Raw genomic sequence first — 24,718 nt, forward strand, 5'->3', positions numbered from 1 at the left:
ATATTTTCTGATTTTGATATCATCCATTTTTTTAGACTTTATTTATTTATTTGAGAGAAAAAGAGAAAGGGAGAAAGTACGAGCAAGGGAGCAGGGGGAGGAGCAGAGGGAGAAGCAGGCTCTCCGCTGAGCAGGGAGCCCAGTGAGAGGCTCCATCCCAGGACCCCAGGATCATGAACACAGCTGAAAGCAGATGCTTAACCGACTGAGCCACCCAGGCACCCCTTGATATCATCCTTTCTATAATACTAAAAAATAAATAAATATTACTGGAAAACATAGTGTCATTTACTCAGATAACCCCTGGAGCTCCAAGGCAGGGGCCCTCGTGGTTGAAGTAGCCAACATAATACTCATCTTTTAAAAACAAACAGGAAAAGGGTTGACTCTGGACATGACATACTATTCACCTTCACATTAGCATCTGAATAAAACCTACAACTACTTGAATCAACTAGAAGTGCTTACATTTCTATTGATTACCAACCTGGTTGTGAAAAACATGTCATAACAAACAGAATTTAGTTTTTTTCTATGATCCAGTGACCGTTGTATACATAAACAGCACTAGATGGAATTTTTCTAGCCTGCCCAAAGCCTTTTGCTTCAGCCTGGCATGATCAAATCATTATAAACTGGGTCATGATGTTTATACATTATTTCATAATGTATAAACTTGGGGCCATCGTAGAGCTGACCAGGGTGCCACACCCAACTCTGTTCTGTCCATCTCAGTGAGCTTGAAAGGCAAGCTTCAGAACTGGAATGCTATAAGCATAGCCCCTCAGAATTGACTAGAATATTAAAGGAAGAGCAGTAGGAATTAGAATGAAGAGCTCAGGAGTTTTCATTAGACTGTTTTAAATCCTTAACGTCTTCCAACTGTTTAACCTTGAACAGGTTAGTGATTCTCTCTGAGCTCAGTTTTCCTTTTTGTAAAGTCAGAAAAATAATCCCAGCCTCCTAAAGATTATGAAATAATGTATAAATATCTAAGTATAATAATATAATAAGTATATAAGTATAATAATTCCCTGCTATATAATATATATAATAAGTATATGAGCATGCTTGAGGCTCAATGAATGTTAACTGGTTATACTTGTCAAACTCAAGAACAGTGACGTCCAATCTCCCAGTTCAAAGTAGAAAAACAGAAATGATAAATATAAGAGGCTCTATCACACTTGGTATTTTATTTTAATTTTTTAAAGATTTTATTTATTTGAGAGAGAGAGAGCACACAAGCAGGGGCAGAGGGAGAGGGAGAAGCAGCTTCCCCACTGCGCAAGGAGCCCAAAGTGGGGCTCAATCCCAGGACCCTGGGATCATGACCAAGCCTAAGGCAGATGCTTAACCAACTGAGCCACCCAGGTGCCCCACACTTGGGGCACTTTATTTTAAAATGTCATATCAGAGGCACCTGGGTGGCACAGTTAAGTGTCCAACTCTTGGTTTCAGCTCAGGTCGTGATCTCAGGATCGTGGGACTGAGCCCCACGTCAGGTTCCATGCTCAGCCTGGAGTCTGCTTACGACTCTCTCTCCCTCTCTGGGGTGTCTGGGTGGCTTAGTCAGTTAGGCATTTACTCTTGGTTTCTGCTCAGGTCCTGATTTCAGAGTCATGGGATTAGGCCCCCCATCAGGCTCTGTGCTCAGGGGACTCTGCTTGAGAGTCTCTCTCTCCCTCTCCCTCTGCCCCTCCCTCCACTCATGCTCTCTCTCTCTCTCGAATAAATAAATCTTTTAAAAAATTATTTTTTAAAAAATAAAATGTCCTATCAATGATGTAAACTGTTTTTGAATGCATCTAAAAATGTTATGTGAGGAAAGATTACTGATAAAAACTCAAAACCTCAGGGAGGGAAATAAGAGTCAAAGTGACCTTGAAAAATACAACTGGAAGAGAACATGTTTCCTGGAGGAAAATCAACAGCTACCTGGGCAGTGTGGTATTCTTCAGGATAATAGCCAGATTTGGTTATTACTGGCCCGGTAGAAAATGAACACACACCCATAATGGGGCACATCTGCTACAGTGGGAAGAAGCCTGGGCTAGATGAGAGAAGCCTGGGGCTGGTCCAACCCTATGCCTACTCCGGTATGACTTTGGGCATGTCCCTTCTCCTATGGGAATGACTTTAATGTTCTAATGTATAAGTGCTGGATGAACAAGTTTCTAAGGCATTTAGTACTTCATAGCAGTCCCCTCAGGTCGTGATCTCACAGTCGTGGGATCGAGTCCCGCATTGGGCTTCACGCTCAGTGAGGAGTCAGCTTGGGACTCTCTCTCCCTGTCCCTCAGTCCCTCCTCCCCAGACACTCTCTCTTTCTCTCTCTCAAAAATAAATAAATATTTTTTAAAAACTATACAAATAGAAAATATGTGAAATAAGGAAACTGCCATTTTATGCAAAAAGAAATGTAAATAACCAGCAAACATAAAAAAGATGCTTAACTGCATAATTGTAGAAAGGCAAAATTTAAAAATAAAATTATCTATGTATCAGAATGGCAAAGGTCAAATATTGAAGTATATGCAGTTTCTACAAGACTGTGAGGAAAGTCAGTCATATTTTATTTATAGGGGTATGAATTTTTAGAGATAACTTGGCAATAGCAACAAAATTTAACACTCATACCCTTTATTCAGCAACTTGTTGTTATGTGTTATTTATTGTAGCTTTGTTTATAATAGCAAAATACTGAAGCAACCTAAGGGTCCATCAACCCTGCACTGGTAAAATAAATTTATATTGAATAACAGAACACTTCACAGCTATCAAAATGGATGAGACAATGTATAGGAATATGTGAATGAAGAAAGTTCTTAAGATATATTAGTAAGTGGGGGCACCTGGGTGGCACAGTGGTTAAGCGTCTGCCTTCGGCTCAGGGCGTGATCCCGGCGTTATGGGATCGAGCCCCACGTCAGGCTCCTCCGCTGTGAACCTGCTTCTTCCTCTCCCACTCCCCCTGCTTGTGTTCCCTCTCTCGCTGGCTGTCTCTCTCCCTGTCGAATAAATAAATAAAATCTTTTAAAAAAAAAGATATATTAGTAAGTGGAAAGAATAAAGGTATAAAACTATGTGTAAAATATCTTATTTGTATAAAATTTTAAAATTGTAACTTGATAAACCTACTTATATTCATAAAAATAATCGGTAGTATGTGCAAAAAGCCATCAAAATGCTTATCCTTAAGTAATAAGAGTTGGGGGGACCATTTTATTTTTACGCCTTTCATATTTTGCTTTAATTTTCATATATGTACATTATGTACATGTTATTTTTTTTTTATATCAATACATTATTTGGGCAAAAAGATTCTGGCCTTTTTCTTTTTGCTTTCTCCTTTATTAGTTTGTTTGCTTAGTGAATAAATAATCATGTTAAAAACACACAAGAGAAAATTAAAAGAAACAAATAATGCCTGTGACTTAGAAAGTATCTTTCCAAGGAATTTACCCTTCAGAAACACCTTCCTAAGTGTTCATAGTAGCAAAAATCTGGACACAACCTTATAATTTAAAATGCTGGGGATCCTTTTGAAAAAAATGCTGGTCCATCCATATTGTGGATTACTAGACTCTTGTTAAAAAGATAAAATGGTATGAGCTGATATGGAAGTTGTCCAAGATATATTGTTAAATGAAAAGCAAAACAGAAACAGGTTATAGAATTATACATATATGATCTGATCCTACTCACTTAACTAAAAATGTGATGATATATTAAAATATATAAAGAAACAGAAAATTGTGTGCGTGCACACACATACAGTAGATTTCTAAAAAGTATGCACAGAAAACTGCTAACATTGGTTAACTCTGGGAGTGAAGATGGTGAGATTTTTTTTACTTTTCCTTAGGTACCTTTATGAAACATTAGAATTCATTGACCATGATCATATATTATTTTTTTAACAAGAAGTTAACCCTAATGTTTGACAAGAGATTATTTGACCCACAAGGTTTGTGCATTCAGCTTCCTGTAGGCAAGAGCCCACATCTTATTACTTTTCTTGTCTCTTCCGGCTGTCTGAGTCATATTCTGACTCATCCGTACCTAGACAGTCTCTGAAATGACTGCCATCTACTAACAAGGAAATCCGAATTCCATATTTCAAAGGGGCTTTGGACCCAAAGAGTCTCACAATTGCTTCCTTCCAAGGCCGAAGAGGATTGAGTCTCAGGAGGTGAAAGGAGAGTGGCTTAGCTGGTGAGTCTCACAGTCAGGCCACACCCAGCTCACTGGACTTCTCGATGTTACCATGTCCTCCATGCTCTCAGTAAGGAGCTCACCAGAATAGAAAGCCAGGGAAGAGGCATGGACAATTATAAAAGTGGAAAGGAGACTTTCACAAAGCTATTATGAGAGGACTAGGATGCGGAACTAAAGATTATAGATACTCCAGGCCTGACAGGGAGACAGAAGCAACTCACCATCCACCACCCAGTATCATTGTCGAAGAGGATAGATGAGAGACAAAGTAAGATTTTGTATTTTACATGCAACTGGTAAGGGTTTTTTTTTTATTATTATTATTTGTCATGGATGGTAGCCAACTTCTCTGTAAATAAAAGGAAGCAGAATTGCGGCATCAACTGCAAAAAACCAGCTCTATGTAGGTTAGAAAACTAGACTTACTGTGTGTTCAGTGGAAGCAGAGAAGCTTCTTAGGGGCCTGCCTGGTTCACCTTTGTCCTCCACCCAGAGTCCCTCTCCTGGGGCACAAACAGAGCCCTGACGTTGGAAAGCACTCAGTAATTATATTATGTTGACTTAGACTGAATTGATTTGAGAAAGATTTTAGCTTTTACTTCTCATTAAATTTGACTTCAGAATGATTTTTCCCTCTCGGCAGAGTTTTGTGCTTGTTTTTTAGATGTTCTGTTTCTCTTTTGGCATTGACCCCAAAATGGGAGTTAACAACAGCAACATAGACTCCAGGCATTCTTTATTTCATTTTGTCAGAATTCATTCTGGAGTTGTACATGAGAAATGGGGCAGTCAAGTTTATTTTGGAACAAGGCTCAGGGCTGTCTAACCAAGCTCGGGATGACAGGACCAGGCATATGACCAAAAAGAGGGATTTGGCAGGTAGCCAGCCCCATTTCATACAGTCTACCCAGAACCTCATCTGAATATATTAATCTGTCAGCACATACTCGTCTATGTACATTACATGTGTCTCTCCCTATTATCCTGTTTTTCCTCTAATTTTGAAGGCTCATATCCACCCCAGAAATCTAGGAAACTCACAGAGGCATATTAAATGCACACACTAAAATTCTTGTAGACATGCATAGACAAAGTTTCAACCCAGACATGCCATAAACGCCACAAAATGAAATTTCATGTCTCTGCTAACTAAAAGTGGTCAAGAGCCTGAAACTTGCTAAGTAACGCTCAAATGCCTTGGTAGGACAGGAGAGGTTTTGAGGCAGGTGACATCATCTTAGACAGCTTCTCAGTGGAGAAACATTTTTCTTCTATCAGAGTAATCTGCCTTATGAAATACTAAAATTCTCTGGTTTCCTTTTCCAGGTGAATGGCATTGACCTCCGTGGAGCATCTCATGAACAGGCTGCGGCTGCGTTGAAGGGGGCGGGACAGACGGTGACCATCATAGCACAATACCAACCTGAAGGTCAGTGAGAACCCAAACTCATAATGTTCCCGTTTGTTTCCTTGTGAATACGTACCCACATTTCTGATCACCTGTATTAGCCAGTCTCCACCAACAAGGTTTTTTTTAAACTTAGCTATCCTGAAAAATAGGAGCTCCACATCCAAAGAGCATGAGGCTTTGTTACTCATAATCTTCCAAAGAAAACATCAGTTAGAAATTCCTATTTGAAATACGAATTCAAAAAAAAACAAAAACAAAAACAAAAAAACCTAGCATCTGCTTTATTATTTATGTTCTTATCTGGTACAGGCTTTTGGTCAGCAATGGATACTATAAAAAGAATTAAGGTGGACTAAGAATCAAATTGACATGAGACAGATGAACAGAAGAAAATCAAATTTAATGACAAACGTTTGGGGAATCCTCATAGATAGGCAAAATAAGGTGTATATGTCATCCTGAGCTAAAAACTGGGCAGGGGTCTGAGACTTCAGAGGAAAGGAGTCCACTTCACAGGGGCCATAAGAAGAACAGATATTAGATATTTGCCCTGCCATATAGATGGGTCACTTGGATAAAATTGATCTCTGCGAATAACCCTTGTTCTGGGAAAGACCCCCAACTGAGATTCTTCTGTGTATTTATGGGAGGGGCAGAAGTTTCTCTTGAGCCTGCAGGGTCTCAGTTGCCTTCAGGTCAAAATCCGCAGGCCAAAGTGGCACATTTGGTGAGGGAGGCTGGTTGGCCTGAATCCCTTCAGAAGCAAGAAGAGAGAGAAACAGACCATGAGCAGTGGACCATATTCTCTCTTTGTGGCATGAACTCTTACTAACACTAACACGGTTTTTAGTTGTCCTTGATGTGGGTTTTTGTTTGTTTTGTTTTGCTTTTTCTGCTATAGTATCACTTGTTCGTAATACACTACTGTAAACCCTGAAACTTGGTGAGATGTCATAAATAGGATTAGCCGACTGAGACTTGAGATACCCTAAATTTCATTAGCCATACCCTGCGCTTTGGTTTGTTTCTGCATCTGTTTCTAGGATCAGAATGACGCTCAGGGAGACAACTGGGATGTTACCTCTTGTGTGGTTGATTTGTATGTAGATTACTCCTTTTGTTAATGACATGCAGTTAAGCACCCATAGTGGGCTAGACTTTTTACAAAAAAGCAGAGGGGTGTGGTTTCTGTCTTTAAGAAATGTAGTTGATTACCCTTGGTCCCCGTGGCTAGCAGACAGGACTATTAAATAGATAAACATGAAAAGTACAAGATGCCCTTAAGGGAGAGCCTTTTTGTGTGGGGGTATAAAGATCTTCTTTGACCTATTAAAATGATTCTTTCTCAATGTCAGTTGGTCTGTTCTTTGGAAGACTGAGGTTTGTTTCTTGCCTGTGATGTCTTAGATTTTACCATAATGGTGGCCAACCACATATTTCACGTTAAAATAAAACATTCTGCCATGTGTGTTTTGGAATGTTACATTTATTTTGCTTGACTTTAGAATTTGCAATTAAGTTATAAAAAAAATTGTATTAAATGCTTTCTCCTATTGGCCTCGCCCAGATATGGCCATAGAGCGGGAAAGGGGATTTGTGGTTGTAAAAGATGGATGATGACAGCACCATGAGAAAATGTTCATCCAGTTTTGAAAGTATTTCTACTTCTTAAAAATTAGTAGACATGTCTTCTAATAGGAATAAATTGGCTCCAGAAGCATCCATTGTAAAACAGAAAATAAAAACATTTGGGTTAGCGTAATCTGAGGAGCAAATTCTACTTCGTATAGAGTAAGAACTTTCCTGTGGAATTTTTCCTTTTTCTTTATGGTTGTTTTCGTTCAGTCTCAAGCTGTATGCCTTCACCATACCTACCACATGGCATAAATATCCCAGGCTGTTTTCCCATTTCTGAAAAATTTCATCTCTAACACCAATTACACCAATTAGAAGCACTTGATAGTGAAGATAGCCATTCAAATGACCTTGAACAGAATGATTTTAAACTTTAAAGGCTACAATAAAGGACAAGCATGTCATAGTTCTATCAACATAAATCTTCATCTCAAGCTTCCTTACAGCTTTTGCTTCCTTTAAGCAATATACTTAATTTGGATACTATGCTGTACTTTGTGAAGATGCCTGTTCAAAGCACGTCTTAAAAATCATGTAAATAGATTTTCAAAGTGCTTCTAAAGAAATTTGTAAATAAAAACAACAAGCTTATTTCAAAATGCCAAAGTACAGATAGGATTCGCAGAACTTGCTATTTTAATAGTCTAACTGTATTCTAATTTGTCACAGCTTTAAATCAGTTGGAAATTTGGTAATGTAATATCAAGCAATTCTCTTTCCCTCTTTGTAAATTTAATGTGCAACTGAGCCGTAATTTAACTATAGTTTGAAATGGAAAACTGATTGTTGTTTAGATCATTTAGGGACACTTAAATTCTACAACACTTTTAGGAAATAATGAACAATTTACCTTTAAGATAACAAGTGAAAAGAAGAATATGCCATGAGAGTCCATTAGGAAATTCTTACCAGATCTCCCTCATTTGCACCAGTATTGTGAGGTATCCATGCTAAAACAAATTTTATTGACTTCTCTTTTTGTATGGTCAGGAACTAGGCTCCCAGCAAATAAGATTTTCAGTTACATTCAAATGCTTTTATCAGGAATATACTAGATTCCTTCCTATTACTAGATGTTCAGAAAATTTGGCTCCTACCCCCATCCCAAGTCTTTGTCTTTAAGGAATGTTTTTTTTTAATCTTACTGAGGAGAAAGGACTTAGACACATTTAACAGAGATCATTTTCTGATGATGTAGACCAAAATTGTATAATAATGACATCATCTCTGAGAATTATGGGATGTCAGAGAAGGAATAAAGCCGCAGGAGTCAAAACAGTACAAGAGTACTTCATGGAAATGGGGAATGGAGCCAGACTTTTAAAAATGGGTGGATTTCTATTCTGAAAAGCAGAGAGGAATATCTTGCTAAACTAAATAAGATTTTGAACTCCATATGTGCAGGCACAAAACCTATATTTTGTTCACTGATAAATCAATTTTTAGTGTTATACATATTATTGGTATTTCTTAAAGAGTGCTGAACTAGTGAATAACATTTTACAATTCTTTAGCACTTGAGTTTCCACTTGAAAGTAATTGAAGATTGGAGGGATGATTCAGTTTTACTACTTGCATTTTTTCATTTTTGCTTCAAAGCAGAAAATAAATGCTAAACAAGTGTGTATTGCAAAATATAAAACAATTTCCAACTGTGTTTTTCATAAGACTTAGCACATTTTTGGAATAGTTATAAATAACTTATAATTATCATAATGTAACAATAAATGTCTTCCTTGGCAAGTTTCACCGTGCAAAGTAAGACCAAAGTTGTTATACTTACTTCTGCTTAGAAGGAGCTTGCCCCCAGTTGTCTAAATTACTCTAAGCATCATTAAATCTTATTCAGTGTCTAGTTCTAGGTAGTAGAATTAAAGCCACATTTGAAGAGTCACATGCAAACAATCTTTCTGGTGGCATGATTATGATTCATTTATACCCTTTTTTTTAAATCCATTTTCTATCACATGCTTACTTGGAAACTAATATGTATTATATTGATATTAGGAGTAAATAATGAAGTTATTTTCTCTATTTCTTTTTTAAAAGGGTCATGTATCTGATACTATATATATATATATATATATATATATCCCTTTCCTATCCCTTTCCATCCATCTTCCCCATTGCTTTCAGAATTATGGTTCTCTAGGATATGACCCCAAGGTATCTGTGCACAAACTCCATACCCTTCACAATATGGTCCCAGCAAACCATCCTTCCTCCTCACTCACACCATCATCACCCACCAGCTTCATCCTTTTTTACCCTCCCATGCCACTTGGGACTGCTTTCTGCTCCTCAACACTTGGTCCTGAGCAGTCATGTTTCTGGGCCTTTGCTCATGTGGGTTCCTCTCCCTGGAATTCCCTTTTCTCCCTTTCTCCCTTTCTATCCCTACTCATTTTGAGGGCATGCAGATGTCAATTCCATTATGAAGTCATCTTTTGTCTGCTAAGCCAGTGTTGACTGATTCTTTCTCTGAGCTCTCTAGACCTATATTCAGATAGTTTGTGTGTCCCTTAACATGATTTGCACAATTCCCCACTCAAGTAAGCTTCTAGAGGCAAGAACCCATTTATCACTCATTTTATGTCCCAAGCGAATTTGCACAATATGAATTTGACTATACTTTATTAAAGAGTTATTGAATGGGTCTCCATTTGTTTTAGAAATGTAATATAATACCTTCAGTGTGCTGGCAAATAATTAATAATAAGTGTTCAAGAAATATTTGCTGAATGAATATTGAATGAATTGCCTGGGGTTCTGATATTAGATGCAGAAAATGGTAAATGAATCCCCAGATTGGACATTTGGTGTTGATGCAGTTTTTAGGTGATGCCTTTTTTTCTTACAAAGAAGTGACCCTAGTGGATAAACATCCTTTCTCCTGCACTGAAGAAAATCTACAGCTATTGTTCTGTAATATAACACAAAGAAAAGATGATTAAATCTCTAACATTTTTTTTAAGTTCCAAAACTCAACTTTAACACCACTGATGAATTTCAAAAAAGTCACTGGGGCTCCTGGGTGGCTCAATCTGTTGAGCATCCCACTCTTTGTTTCGGCTCAAGTCATGATCTCAGGGTCATGAGATCGAGTCCTGCATTGGGCTCCATGCTCAGCATGGAATCTGCTGGAGATTCTCTCTCTGTGCCCCTCCTACTCATTCTCTCTCTCTCTCTCTCAAATAAATAAGTAAATCTTTTTTTTTTAAAGTCATGAATGTAACCAAATTATACATTTGTCAAAAAGGGTCTAACAGCATTTCTCTGAATCAGACTGGAGCAAACCTTTACAGCATTTGCTGCCTTCTCACTATGTAATAATACCTCTACTTATTGTGAGATCACTGACTGGGGTTGAAGTAAAAAACCACCAGATATTCACAATGAGAATGGAGTGAACAATATAAATTGTTGGATAAAGCACAAAATAGAGACAATTAATTGCCAAGGTATTCCTATGACAACCACCAATATCCTCTTGTTTTAATCTGACTACCCGGGGCATTGTTTTGGACACTGCAAAGCCTTCAGAAGCGCCTGCAAGCAGGGAAGAGGAGTTCAGTGGGGGTCCCCATCAGCAGGCAGGGACCTGGGTAGACCATGGAGGGGTCTGATCTTGTCCACCTTTTTTTTTTTTTTTTTAAAGAAAGCTTCTATTCAAATTCTAGTTAGTTAACATACAGTGTGTTATTATTTTCTGGCATATAGTATAGTGACTCAGTACTTCCATACAACATCCAGTGATCCACCTTTAATTTTTTAACAGACTACTTGAGTTCCTGAAAGAAAAGCCCAAAGGACAGAATTAAGTATTTCCTGGAGACTTATAAATGTGGTCTGGTTTATGGAACTGTGGCAGAGCGGCCATGTGGTTTGTTTACACATGTATTCGGTTAATGGATATTTTTACTGAACACTTATTATGCCCCACTCAATGTTCTTAGGAAATGATAAAGCAGTGAACCAAAGGCCCTCTCAAATAAATATTAAATTTACTAGATGATGATCAGTAATATAAATAAACAGGAAGAAAGGTAAAAGTGATAGTAACAGAGAAATATATGGTGAGTCTAGAAGGCCTAGCTAATAAGTTCATATTTCAGCAGAGATCTCAAAGAAATCAGGGAGTAAGCATGCAGGAAGCTGGGAGAAGAAAAGAATTATTCGAGAGTCTTAGTCTACCAAGTGTGGTCTATGAACCAGTAGCATAGATCTCAATTGAGAGCCAGTAGGAATGCACAGTCTCAAGCCCCAACTCTGGCCTACTAAGTCAGAATCTACATTTTATCAAGATCCATAGGTTACTTATATGTACATTAGCTTGACAAGCAGTGCACTAGAATATTTGAGGACCCTGCAGAAATCGTAATTTGTCACTCTGGGTTGGACTCCCTCTACCTGGAGTCCAGGGCAACGTCATATAAGGCGGCATCACTAGGTTTGATTTCTGGCATGTGTTACTCAATGATTGGTCATGGCTCAGTGGTTTTACTAGGGACAGGTCAGGTTGTGGGGGATCTAAGAAATTCATGTGTCACCTCTACCTAGCCTATACCTCCCCTCTAAATACAGTTTATCAAGCAAATTCATAAATCTTGCTAGACCTCCTCATCTAGTGAAACAGTGAACCTACTCAGGCTTCATTCCCTTTCATTATGGCCTCTCCTGCAAGTGAGTCGAGAAGGAGTTGAGTGAGGATGAGATAAGATTAAACTTCTACCTGATAGATGACTTTACCCACACCAAAAAAAAGTCATTAAAGCATCACTTTAAAATTTCTTTAGGGGCGCCTGGGTGGCACAGCGGTTAAGCGTCTGCCTTCGGCTCAGGGCATGATCCTGGCGTTGTGGGATCGAGCCCCACATCAGGCTCCTCCACTATGAGCCTGCTTCTTCCTCTCCCACTACCCCTGCTTGTGTTCCCTCTCTCGCTGGCTGTCTCTATCCTGTCGAATAAATAAATAAATAAATCTTTAAAAAAAATTTCTTTAAGTAACTAATTATATTTTAAAGCAGAAGTTCATTTCAGTCATCTTTTTTACTCCTTTTAAATTGTGAAGCTAATTCAGAAAGAAAGGTACTCATTCTTTTCAGAATGAAGTGAAGTTCTGATCTTTTTGAGATTTACTACTCTGAATTAAGTCACAAACTTAAACCAGAGCTGGACACCATGGTTTATTTCTCTGTAAGGTCAAAGATGTGATGAAAACTTAAAATGAATATGTAATTTACCCTCTGAAAAATACAGACACCTTCTATACCTAAAGGTTCCCAGGAATGAGAGTATCTACAACATCCAAGCAGCTTACTTATAATGCAAGCTGTATTTCTTTAAATCAATGTCTACATAAGTTTATGCATATGAATGAGCAGCTGTGACATGTTGAGATAGTTTCTCAATGCAAATAACTGCATCTTAAATGCCCAGGAAATATTCATAAAGTCCAGCTGTAGGTCTTGGTCAGAAATTGCATCAGCATCATCAGGGAACATTCAGGATGAGCTTTGGAATGGAAAGTACTGTGCAAGACTCTGGACTGGGAAGAGAAGACTGGTATTCTAATGCCAACTCTAATTCTAGCTGTGTGACCTCATGCTAGTTATTCATTTTTGTGAGTTTTCATTTTCTCACTTAGAAAAAGTTAGGATGAGTAAAATATTTTCAAAAGAACTCTCCAGTTAGCTGAATTCTAGATAAAAGACGTAACCCGTCAAGTAGTATAGAAGTATGAATTCCATTATTTGAAGATTTCGTCACTAATACTGCATCTTTGTGCTTTGCATTTTTTACATTCTCTAAGAAGAAATAAATGCACAATCTGGTTAACTTGGTGCATTCTCTGTGGTGTAACTAGAATCATTGAGAAATGGAAATTAAGAGTTAGAAGAATCCTTAAAGATCACCTTATCCAGCTTCGCAGATGGGGAACTGAAGCTCAGTCCACAACCACATAGGAAAGCAGTTCGTTATCTAAACATTTGCTACTGAGGTCGAGGCTAGCTAAACAGCTAGTAAATTCCTTAATTCTTTGAATTTACTGTAGTAGCTCATGATGGCTGATGGCTTAAATAGCCCAAGGAATCTAATCCAATTAGATTTTTATGATCAAAAGGGGGGTTGAAAAATTCTTATGGAGCCTCGGGGCTTTCTCATGCACATAATTTCACTTTCATTTCTAGCTTATTACTCTTGTTAATTGTTTTTATTCCTATATCACAATTGAATGATATATATGAGAGATTTGAAAGTGTAAGCAATTACTATTAATTAAAAAAATAACTACCAACCTGGGAATATTGATAGTTCAAGAAACAGTTCAACTATATTATGCTTTCCCTCTTCCCTCTCCTAACTTCTTCATGTGGCATCCTTCATCCATCTTTCCATCTATCCATCCATCATCAGTTCATCCTTAGTGAACTGAAATTTGGATTTCTCCAAATATGTTGCATTAAATCTGGTTTAACTACTTTGATTGGCATATTCTAATTTTTACCAAAACGTTAAGAAGGAAACTTACATAAGACTTTATATGACTCTAGAATTTTTATTGCTTAGCCATATCTTTCTCCACAAATCTCTCTCATATGCATACAGGCTCCATCAACAGGTACTGCCTCCTCCTAACTAGAAATCTCCCAGGATGTCCCTTCACTTAATGTATCTTGTTCCTAGCCTTCTCCCAGTTGTTTTTTTTAACTCCCCAACCTCCACCACAGCATATGACAGAAGAGATGATTCCTGCAGACAGAGGCTGCAGATTCATGGGACATTCTCTCCGGATACTTCAGTGATTAATGATGCTGCTTATACCCCAGTTTGGACCTAGAGTAATGTAATGGGGACAAAGTGAGATATCACTTCCTGACTCAAAAAATTCTCTTGACCTAATTATCTATCCTGGGAATACAATATCTCAAACTCTTATCAGGGGGGCTAAAAATATTTACAAAGCTGATATAGGTCCTTTCCCTTCCTGTTATGCCATCTCTGCCCAGCCTCATAACAACTTTCATTCCATAATTAAACATATTGATCTTTGGGTGTCTCATCTTGTGATTCTATGATATTTTGAAGGACCCTTGGCATCCAATGACATAAAGCACTCACTAGCTAATACTGAAAGAAGGCTAAATAAATCTTTGTGCTAGAGACATTTTGACAACCAAAAAGATCTCTTAGATCCATCCCTTGCCTTAGCCATGCCCAGATCAAATACATGGAAATAAAGGGTCCTAATCATATTCTTGACTATAAAAGTATTACCGACTGAACCCAGATCCTCCACAGATAAGGAATTTCAGGACATTATAAACTACTTTTAAAGAATGTTCCACAGAGACAAGCAGAAGGAGAATATAAGCTAAAACAGATCTAAAATACCTACCAACTTTACTCCATATTCTCAGTGCCGAGTGTAATTCACCTCCACATTTGTTTGAAAATTCCAGTATTTAAGCCAACCATCAAATTTAATAATGAGTAATGAGGCACTTTTCTTCTCCCTTCCCTGGCTCTGCAGCTGATGCTTTTTTGACCGTGCCTGAGCCGCATCACTTTTCTCAACAGCGATGCCCTTGTTTGTTAAGTAAGGTGGTTAGAGAGATTATTTTTAAGGCTCTTTCCAGCTGACACTCTATGAAATTTAGTTACTGTGTCTTCTAATTAGAACGTGTCATCAAAGAACAATTATTGCAAGCAGATAATTTCTGAATGTTCTCATTTTATTCCTCAGATTTTAAACACATGGAAATTCTGCTTTCACCCAGTTGGTGGCAAGGTGAAAGATCTGTATCTGTGGAAATTGCTCTCTCTGTGTTTAAAAGAATTTGAACCCTCCAATAATGGTTTTAAATTTAATTCAAGTAGAAACACTTATTGCTTGTTGGGGCTTTCAAGATTAACAATTTATTGTACATTTATAGACCCCTTATAGCCTAAATCTTACCAGTTTCATAAATTAAATTAAATTAAACTAAATAGTAACTACCAAGCTTGGAAATAGATTAATTGGAGGTGAAAAGGAATAATATGGAAAAAAATCAATTTCAATAAATAAAAGATTCAGAAAGTTGCAATAGTGGTGATGTCTTCAATTCTCACAATCACAAATAGTAGTAACTTTAGAATGGAAAAGCCAAGCCAAATATAAAGTATACATCTTTAATGTTCTTTATAGATTCCTAATCCAAATAGGATTCCTGGTAGACTCATTGACTAAGTCTATAAAAGACAAAAGTATCCAAATTATACTTCAGTTCAAGATAATCTTCTCTTATTCATTCAGCTTTCTCATATTCATGTTCCCACTGCTAAGGATAATTTGCTTCCTTAATAAGAGTTGCTGACACATTGGGGAAATTAAGTAACGGCAGAACAAAAATTCATTCATTCAGTCTTCATTCAGCTAATATTTATTAAATGTTTCCAGTGAGTGACACACTGCCCTGGACATTGGAGATAGAATGATGAGCAAAATAGACATGACCCTTTCCCTGATATACCTACAGTTAGCAAAGTAAAATCACACCAGTGAATCATACAAGCTCAGGTGAGTGCTCTAGACACAGACAAGAACTTAAATCTAGACTCTGAGAGTCTACATATTCAAGTATATTCTTTGCATATACCCAGACCAAACCAAACCAAAACAAAAAACTCTGACCTAGATAGAGGGTCAAGAAGGCATCCCAAGGAAATAATATTTTTTTGAATCTGAAGGGTGAGTAGGCATTAATTTGTCAAAGCAGAGCAGAGGAAGCAGTTGTGGGGAAGAGGGGGGAAATGTATGTGAGAAAGTGGGAGAAACACTGTGCATAAGGAAGTGAAAGAGGGAGGCATGGGCAGATTATGGAGGACGGGTATTTGGGTCTTTCTCCTGAAAGCAATGGTGTTGAAAAGTTTTAAGCCAGAGGCTGGAAGAATCAGAGTTGTTCTTCTGAAAAATAGCTCTGGCTGCTGAATAGAGAATAGGCCAGTAGAATTAAAGAGGCTGGGAAAGACCCAGTTAAAAGGTGCTTATCCAGGTGAAGTGGTGGTGGTAGGCTTAGAGTAGTAGCAGCAGAGATGAAGAGGAGTAGACAGACTCATGGGGAAACTTGGTGATAAAGTCAGTAGATTTACATGTTGGCTTATTAAAATACATGAATTCATTCATTTTGTTAAAATATGGGACAGCATGATTGACTGTTACAAGACAAATAAACCCCTCAGGGAAAAGCATGTTTTATTCATCTTTATACCTTAGTCCCTAGTACAGAACAGTAGACACTCAATAAATGTAGACCAAATGAAAAAATAAATGAATGATGCCAATGAATAAATGTATCTATTCTGTAGGAACTCTCTGTCTTCACTTTTTTTATTTTAGCTAAGGCAGAACAAAATATAGATGTCAAGGAGAGGAAGATGGAAAGATAATGGGAGTAGGTATCAAGAGAGAGAATAAACAAAACTAGTTTGGAGCGCTCACCATATGTCTGACGACATTCTAAAATCTTTGCCTATATTACTCATTTAGACATCTCAAAAACTTACAATAGAGGTTCTATTGCATTGCCCATTTGCTCATTGACAGATGAGGATACGGAGATTCAGCATAAGTGGTTTTCCCAAGGTCAGACAACTAACCAGTAGAGTACAACCAGGAGTTATTCTCGGGCAGAAAGACTCTGGAACAGCCATTGTACTAGATCACTTCTCAGAGGAGGAAGGAAAAGGAAGCAGATTGATATGTTGATAAAAGAATTAGAGAGAAGAGAGAGAAGCGATGGAGGAGATGTGGAGAATCTAATGAAGGAAAAATGCCATGTACCGAGAGAGAGAGAGAGAGAGAGAGAGGACAGAAGTACAGAGGGGACAAAAATGAGTCTGTTGGGGAAATAGAGATAAGAGTATTCGGGCGAGGCAGGGCCAATAGGCAGGCAGATCAGAGGGTCTAGTAATCAGGTGTGATTGAGGGTGGAGACAGGCCACTACTGGCTTGCTATAGGCCCTGGGCCTAGGAGCAGATCCAGGCTAAGTGGGTGAATTCTCTTCCTTTTTCATTTGTGGTGGTTGTTTCTGTTGTTCTTTTCAAGATATGGGAGTTTGGGGCCTGCAGTTCAGCTCTGAGAATAGGTGCAACCCCAAACTGGTATAAAGGCAGGCAGATGGCTCACCACTTACTACCTATGAGGCCATAAGTGAGGGATAACTTCTCTGAGCCTGAAATTCTTCACCTATATCATAGGGATAATCATATGTACCTTCCAAAGTCTCTTGGAGAGTTGGAGAAAATAGATGTAGGATGTGTAGAATATTTAAGGCCATCTGCAAATGACAGCTAGTATCACAACCCTCAACAACAAGCTTGCTGAGTAAACATTTCGCCCAACGCCCCCTTCCCTCCACTCTACACCCCCACCCCCACTCTCATTAGATCTTTGCATTATCCTTAAAACCATCTAAGTACCGACAGGATCAACGAGCTTCACAGAATTTGGGAAGCAATAGTGGTTAAGAGTTCCTACTGTGAAATCAGATAGATAAGGCTCAAATTCCAGCTCTGCCCGTAACAGCTGTGTAACCGTAAACAAATTACTTCATCTCTGGAAACATCACTCTTCATTTGTAAAATAAAGACTCACACCTATCTCTCAGGACTATTTTGAGGGTTAAATAAGTCAACGCACGTAAAATGCCAAGCACAGTCCCTGACAAATACCACATCTTCAGTAAGTGGTAACTACCATTTTTGCGGTAATTATCAGAAAGTCCAGAAAATCTATAGTGTGGTTATTGTGTGGAAAAAGAGAGGGAGAAGTGGACCCAGAGCGGGAAAGAAAGTTTAAAAAACCCTTGGGAGTCTGTGGCTACAGGTTTTTGAGGGATTTCTTTAGGTAGGAAGATCGATGTGGAAATAAATCTCCCTGTGGAAGTGTCACATAAACTGTCCTCCGCAGAGTCCTGAGCTCCAGTGAAAGAATGGCGGGAATAGGGAGTGGGGGCGGGGTACCAGAGGAAACAACCTGGGCCCTGGCTTCAGTTCCCAGAACAGGCTTTATTTGTTTTTCATGTTTGGTCTTGAATAAAGGAAGGACTCTGTCACCAAAAAACAGTTTTAAGCTGTTTTAGCAGAAGGCAAGAAAAGCTGTTAGAAATAAGGTGTGTGTGTCGGGGGGTGGGTGGTTAGGATCCAGAAAAGCTGTAAGCTCAGTTAATTTTCCACTAGAACGTAGACTCCATGGGAGCATCAAGTTTTGCCTGTTTTGCTTACTGTTTTGTCCCCAAGGCCTAGAACAGTGCCTGGCACACAGTAGGCATTCAGTAAGAGTTTGTGAATGAATGAATGAGCTAAACAAATATTCATGCCTTGCGATTTCTCTTGAACTGTAGTGGCAGAGAAAATTTACTCCCTCTGAAATCCCTATTGGGAATCATGTTAATTAACCAGAGCTCCCAAACATTGATTTTCCATGCTGAAAAAGTAATCGATCTAGGAGAGTAGATTATGTGGTCCCAACATTGATTTTGGCATTGCTGCTGACCAGGCTGCCAAAGACAAAAACACTCTTTTACTTTGGTTGTTTGATGTGTGAAAGCAAAAAATTAAGCAAACAAATAGATTTTTTTCCAATAAATCGCATAATGGCTTTGTACATTTTAGTAAGTCTTAGAAACATTAAATAAAATATAAAATATTGGGATGCCTGGGTGGCTCTGTCAGTTTAGCATCTGCCTTTGGCTTAGGTCCTGATCCCAGGGTCCTGGGATGGAGCCCCTGCTTCTCCCTCTGCCACTCCCCCTCCTTGTGTTCTTTTTCTATCAAATAAATAAATAAAATCTTTGAAAATATGTATATAAAATATTAACTAGCACAACTCTAAGACTTTTCCATTCACAGAGGACTTTCATATATGTTTCTCATGGGGTCTACACAACTGTGAGATTGAATAGACTAGTAGCATTATTATCATTCTAATTTCTCATAGGTAACAAAAGTGAAGCTCGGTGAATTTAAGTAACTTGCCAAGGTCTTGCTGCTCATAGGTGCAGTGAGCTGAACTTGTACCCAGATCCTCTGATTCTATTTCTCATGCTTCATACTGTTCTTCAGATGTTCTTTCGCAGCACACTGTTTTAGAATTCTTTTATCCAAATACAGATACTTGAATCAATCTAGAATTATCAGGCTTTCCATAATTTGCTAAATGAACACATTTTGAGAAAACATATTCATGTTTGTTTGATGGGTGAATGTTTGATGGTATATAATTTTAACTTTATTTTTTAAAGACTGTATTTATTGGGGGGGGGGAGCAGAGGAAGAGGGACAAGCAGCCTCCACACTGAGCTACCCAATACAGGGAGGGGCCCAGTTTCAGGACCCTGAGATCATTACCTGAGCCAAAACCAAAAATATGATGCTTAACTGACTGAGACACCGAGGCGCCCCTTATCTTTATTTTTTAATAGTAATATAATGACATGGATTCAAAAATCAAGATAGTAGTAAAAGGTATAGACTGAGACTTCTCCCTTCCACTTCATCTACATCAACCTCATTTCCTCTTGCCCTTATAGTCAGCCATGTAATTAGTGAGTAACTTATTTAAATAAAAACTGAAATTGAGACCATAAAGGAATATAGATAAATCTTATTTGCAGGTTTTAAAGGAGAAAAAAAAAATGCCTAATGGGAGGATGCTTAATAGCCTGGAGAGTTAAGGAATAAAAAAACGTTCTTTTTTTACTTGGGTAACATTTATATCTGCTCCTCATACATTAATTAATTATTTTTTAAAAAAATTAGCTCTGTGCAGGGCTTGAACTCATAACCCTGAGATCAAGAGTCTCATGCTTTACTGATTGAGCCAGCCAGGGGCCCCTATTCCTCATGCTATAAGATATTTTTCCAATTCAGAAATAATTTTATAAACACTAGCTTTTCTTTCAGTGTGATTATCATAATACCCAATGTGTTATGGAAATTGCCAAGGGCTCACAATTTCCAAAAGAAACCTTCATGTAGTTGTTCTTCATTAACTGGTATGTTTTCTTTCTAGAAAAATTTGGAGCACTTAATATCCTTTAAAGAGGTCAGTGGAGTCTAAAGGAATCTAAAATCAAGGTTAAAGCCCCCCTATTCCTTTGGAAATATGTGCAAGAATTACCTAGTTGCATATAATAGGTATGTTCATATAAAGATATTTGTAATCTTTCTTGATTGTGTAATAGCAAATACATAAATTCCTCTTTGTTTAAGGTCACTCAGAAGATTTTTTATAAGATGATTGATTTCTTAATAACGTAAATAATCACACCCTACTTTATATAAATTTTAAATATTTTTGTTTTCTTTCAAATATTTAAATTTCTTAAAAATAGGTACCGATTATCATGGGGGAATTTTTCTGGGAAGCAAAAGGAGGAAGGTTAGAGTTTTAGTAACAGTTCCCAGCTATTATGACTTAGTAATGAGCAGCAGAAACACAAAGAGTATTTTAAAAGAAACACAATTATCTGTAAAATCACAGAGAAATAGTTGCTTTGGGTAACTATTAGAAAGAATGAAAGTAGAACACTACGCAATCATCATCAAAACACAGGGGATACATTCTAAAGAGAGGAAGGTGTGAAATCTTGGAGAGGTACAGTCGGGGAGGTCGTGGCAGGGAGAGGTACAGTCGGGGAGGTCGTGGCAGGGAGAGGTACAGTCGGGGAGGTCGTGGCAGGGAGAGGTACAGTCGGGGAGGTCGTGGCAGGGACAGGTACAGTCGGGGAGGTCGTGGCAGGGAGGACATGCAGAGAAAACGGCTGAGGAAAACGAAGGGTCTTCAGCGTTTATAGTTGTCTTCACAGTTAAGAACACAATCTTACCTCCTTCTAGTTCAGGAGAAGACATTTCCAATTGTCCTCTGATAAAGGAATACTTAATCTTATTGGAAGCAAAGAAAGTGGATTTTCTTGTCGATCTTTTATTTGATTATTTTGTGATTGTGGATGCTATTGATTTAGTAGGTATGCATTATTGTAGTTCTTTCCTCTAAGCTATGAAATTTCTCTCACAATTTGTGTTTTCTTTTTTTTTTTTTTTAAAGATTTTATTTATTTATTCAACAGAGATAGAGACAGCCAGCGAGAGAGGGAACACAAGCAGGGGGAGTGGGAGAGGAAGAAGCAGGCTCATAGCGGAGGAGCCTGATGTGGGGCTCGATCCCATAACGCCGGGATCACGCCCTGAGCCGAAGGCAGACGCTTAACCGCTGTGCCACCCAGGCGCCCCTCACAATTTGTGTTTTCTCATTCCAATTCTACATCTTTGTCTTTCCTAATTATAAAGCAAAAAAATAAAAATTTACAGAGAGCCTGAAACTCAAGAACAGGCTATAAGTAAGATACAAATAAATATCTGGGTAAAATATAATGTATTTTTTAAAATATTTTATTTATTTGAGAGAGAGTGAGTGAGAGAGAGAACACAAGCAGAGGGAGACGGAGAGGAAGAAGCAGGCTCCCCACTGAGCAGGGAGCCTGATGCGGGGCTCGATCCCAGGACCCTGAGATCATGACCTGAGCCAAAGGCAGACGCTTAACCAACTGAGCCACCTAAGTGCCCCAAGAAATGAACTAATTTAAAGAATTCAAAAACTCATAAATGAACATGGAGAGAGTAGGTAACAACTAATAATAGTAATTGTTATTATGCCTGGTAGGTCTACGTATTTATATATGCTGTTTAATCCTCACAAACATCTTAATATCATTATCCCCATTTTGCATATGAGGGAATAAAATCCCAGTCAAGTTACATAATGAAGTGGCAGAGGCAGAATTCCAGCAGTGGTCTCCCAGACTCAGGTGCCCATTTGCAACCACATCTTGGAGAAGGGCCGACAGTCTGATCTCCATTACTGCCCTCTGTGACCTCACCTATTCCTCACTTCTTTAGAAAGGAGAAAAAGTCCTTGGTTATACAACTAGTATAAGCCAAGTTCACGGAATTGAAAACCCTTTTTCTTCAAAGCCTCATTAAATGTGTTATATGCTTAGTCTTAGAATCTGTGGAGCTACCTTGTGCTAAGACCTGGGGCTTTAGAACTCCCCTTTGCTCTAAGACAGCACTTTTCTTAAATCGAGCAAGATGGTTGCTTAATAAAATACACCAAGTGTCTGAGCAATTGAAAGAAGAGAGTAGTGATTATGGTTTAAAACTGGATATAAAAAGAAAGCAGATTACCACTCTAGTGAGGATTTCTGCATGTCATTTGGTTTAAACGGAACTGTGATTAGGAAGGGGAGAAAGACATCTGAAAAGGTCATTACAAAAAATAGTAACAATTTTGAATTTCAACTAAGTGGGTAAAATTTGGGACATCACAAATGGAAATACTTTCTAAAGCTCTCTACACCAAAGCATTTAATGTAAAAAGTACAAATTCCATGGGAAACTGTATGTAACCTCTAAACGGCAACATAGTGGGTTAATAATTAATGAATTCTATTTGAATAAAATAACATCAGGTGTGTATGAAATATGTTAACATAATGAACAACTGAATTTTAGGCTGCAGCAAAACAGGAAAAAAAAGGAAAAAAATCAGAATCAGAAAAGAAAAAATCTGAAAAGGATGAATTTTATTTTCAGTAAATGTGTATTATCTTTCTAGCCACAAACATGAGATTACAGATATGATGGACTTAATTACCAAGCCACCGGAAAGTAAATATTTGGAAAAAATAAAACTTACTTCTTATGAAGAGAGAAAGATAGATGTTTGAGAGCAGAGCAGAAGTCATACAGTGCTTCTAGCTGCATGACCTTGGGAAAATTATTTAGCCTTCCTGACCTTCAGATTTCTCATCTGTAGAAAGGAGTTAACAATGATTTCTTTATATGGTAATTTTGACAAATATGTCATCATCATAATTCCTGGCTCATAAAAAATGCTCAGTAAATGTTAACTACTAAAATAATGAGAGCTAATGTGGCAAAGTGCCCAGTATAGGTTAGACACTGCTCTAAGTGCTTTCCAAATATAATCATCCAATCCTTAAAAGCAAGCCTCTGAGATAGGGGCTATGATTGTTCCCATTTTACAGGTGAAGAAACTAAGGCACAGAAAGGCTAAAATGACTTGTCAAGATCCCACGGCAGGGTGTTGTTAGAGCTGTGATTCACGTTCTGGTCTGACTCCACTGTCCCTGTTCTTGGCCATCCTAGCACTCTACCTTTTCATGTGACAATGAAGGCCCTTTTTAATTTCTCCATAGCGTTTCTCACTACATGTAATTATCTTATTTGCTTGTTTGCTTATGGTCTTCTCCCATCCAAAAGTAAGCCCCATGAGAACAAGAACCTGGACTGCTTTCTTTTCTTTTTTTATTTTAATGTTTTTTTATTATATTATGTTAGTCACCATACAGTACATCCCTGGTTTCTGACGTAAAGTTCAATGACTCATTAGTTGTGTATAACAGCCAGTGCACCATGCAATACGTGCCCTCCTTACTACCCATCACCATGGACTGCTTTCTTTATTAGTTTGTCTTCAGCAACCAGAGCAGTGGTAGGCACAAAACAGGTAATTAAACAAAATTATTTAGGGCATGTTGAATTATAATGTATTTACTATTAATGGAGAAGAATGTTGAGAAATCATAAAAGATGATGAAAGAATCAAAAGGAGATATATGTAAGAAAGTAAAATTCTAAAAAATAATATGCAGAATCATTGCTAGTAATGAATCAGAAACACTCCCCAAAATTAACAATGGCAGTTTATTTACAAAATACAGCCGTGGCAAAATACATGGCACATATGTTTTCCCTCAGTTGTTGATAACAGAATTAAAGACAGACCCTATCACTTCATTGTGCGTATTTCAATCATAATTCTGTTGCCTTTGCTTTCCATGGTAAGATCAGGCCATGCTTTCCTTCTCTATCCAGCTGGAAAAAGCAAAACAAAAACAAAAACATTTATTGTGCCTCCTTTGTTCTGGCCCTTTGCTAGACACTGGGAACAAAGACATCCCACTCTCAAAGGCTGAAAAAAGCAAGGTCTCTGACTTCCATGTTTGTCTGAGGCTTCTGATTACGTGCTGGATGCTAAACCTTGCTTTGGGAAACTTCTAAGATCTCTGCTAGAACTGAAGGAGCGCTGTGTGTGGCAAGTACCAGGGTCTAGCTGGAGTCGACTATGCACTAATGGACACTTTTGTGATTTCTGTTTGATGCCAAGCCCAAATTAAAAGACTTTTTCTTACCTGGATGTAAAATAACAATGTAGGGGCCAGCATTTTGATCTATAATGTAGCATGGGTATGGAATTTAAAAAGGTAAATCTCAAAAAAAAATTTTTTTAATGAAAATAAAAACTGGGGCACCTGGGTGGCTCAGTCAGTGAAGCGTCTGCCTTTAGCTCCGGTCATGATCTCAGAGTCCTGGGATTGAAT

The 24,718-nt window shown here is 38.0% G+C and overlaps 1 protein-coding gene across 9 annotated transcripts in view; it reads left to right on the forward strand.

The window, feature by feature from the left end:
• DLG2 (discs large MAGUK scaffold protein 2) overlaps window positions 1-24,718 on the forward strand; it is a 1,159,208-nt gene that overhangs the window by 861,017 nt on the left and 273,473 nt on the right. For all 9 annotated transcript variants that reach the window (XM_040630955.1, XM_040630959.1, XM_008704379.2 and 6 more), the window contains one exon: window positions 5,548-5,650. In XM_040630955.1, coding sequence (XP_040486889.1) covers window positions 5,548-5,650 — 103 coding nt within the window. The remainder of the gene's footprint in view (window positions 1-5,547; window positions 5,651-24,718) is intronic.

The sequence above is a fragment of the Ursus maritimus genome, unplaced genomic scaffold, assembly GCF_017311325.1.
Source record: "Ursus maritimus isolate PB19 unplaced genomic scaffold, ASM1731132v1 scaffold_16, whole genome shotgun sequence".
Taxonomy (NCBI): domain Eukaryota; kingdom Metazoa; phylum Chordata; class Mammalia; order Carnivora; family Ursidae; genus Ursus; species Ursus maritimus.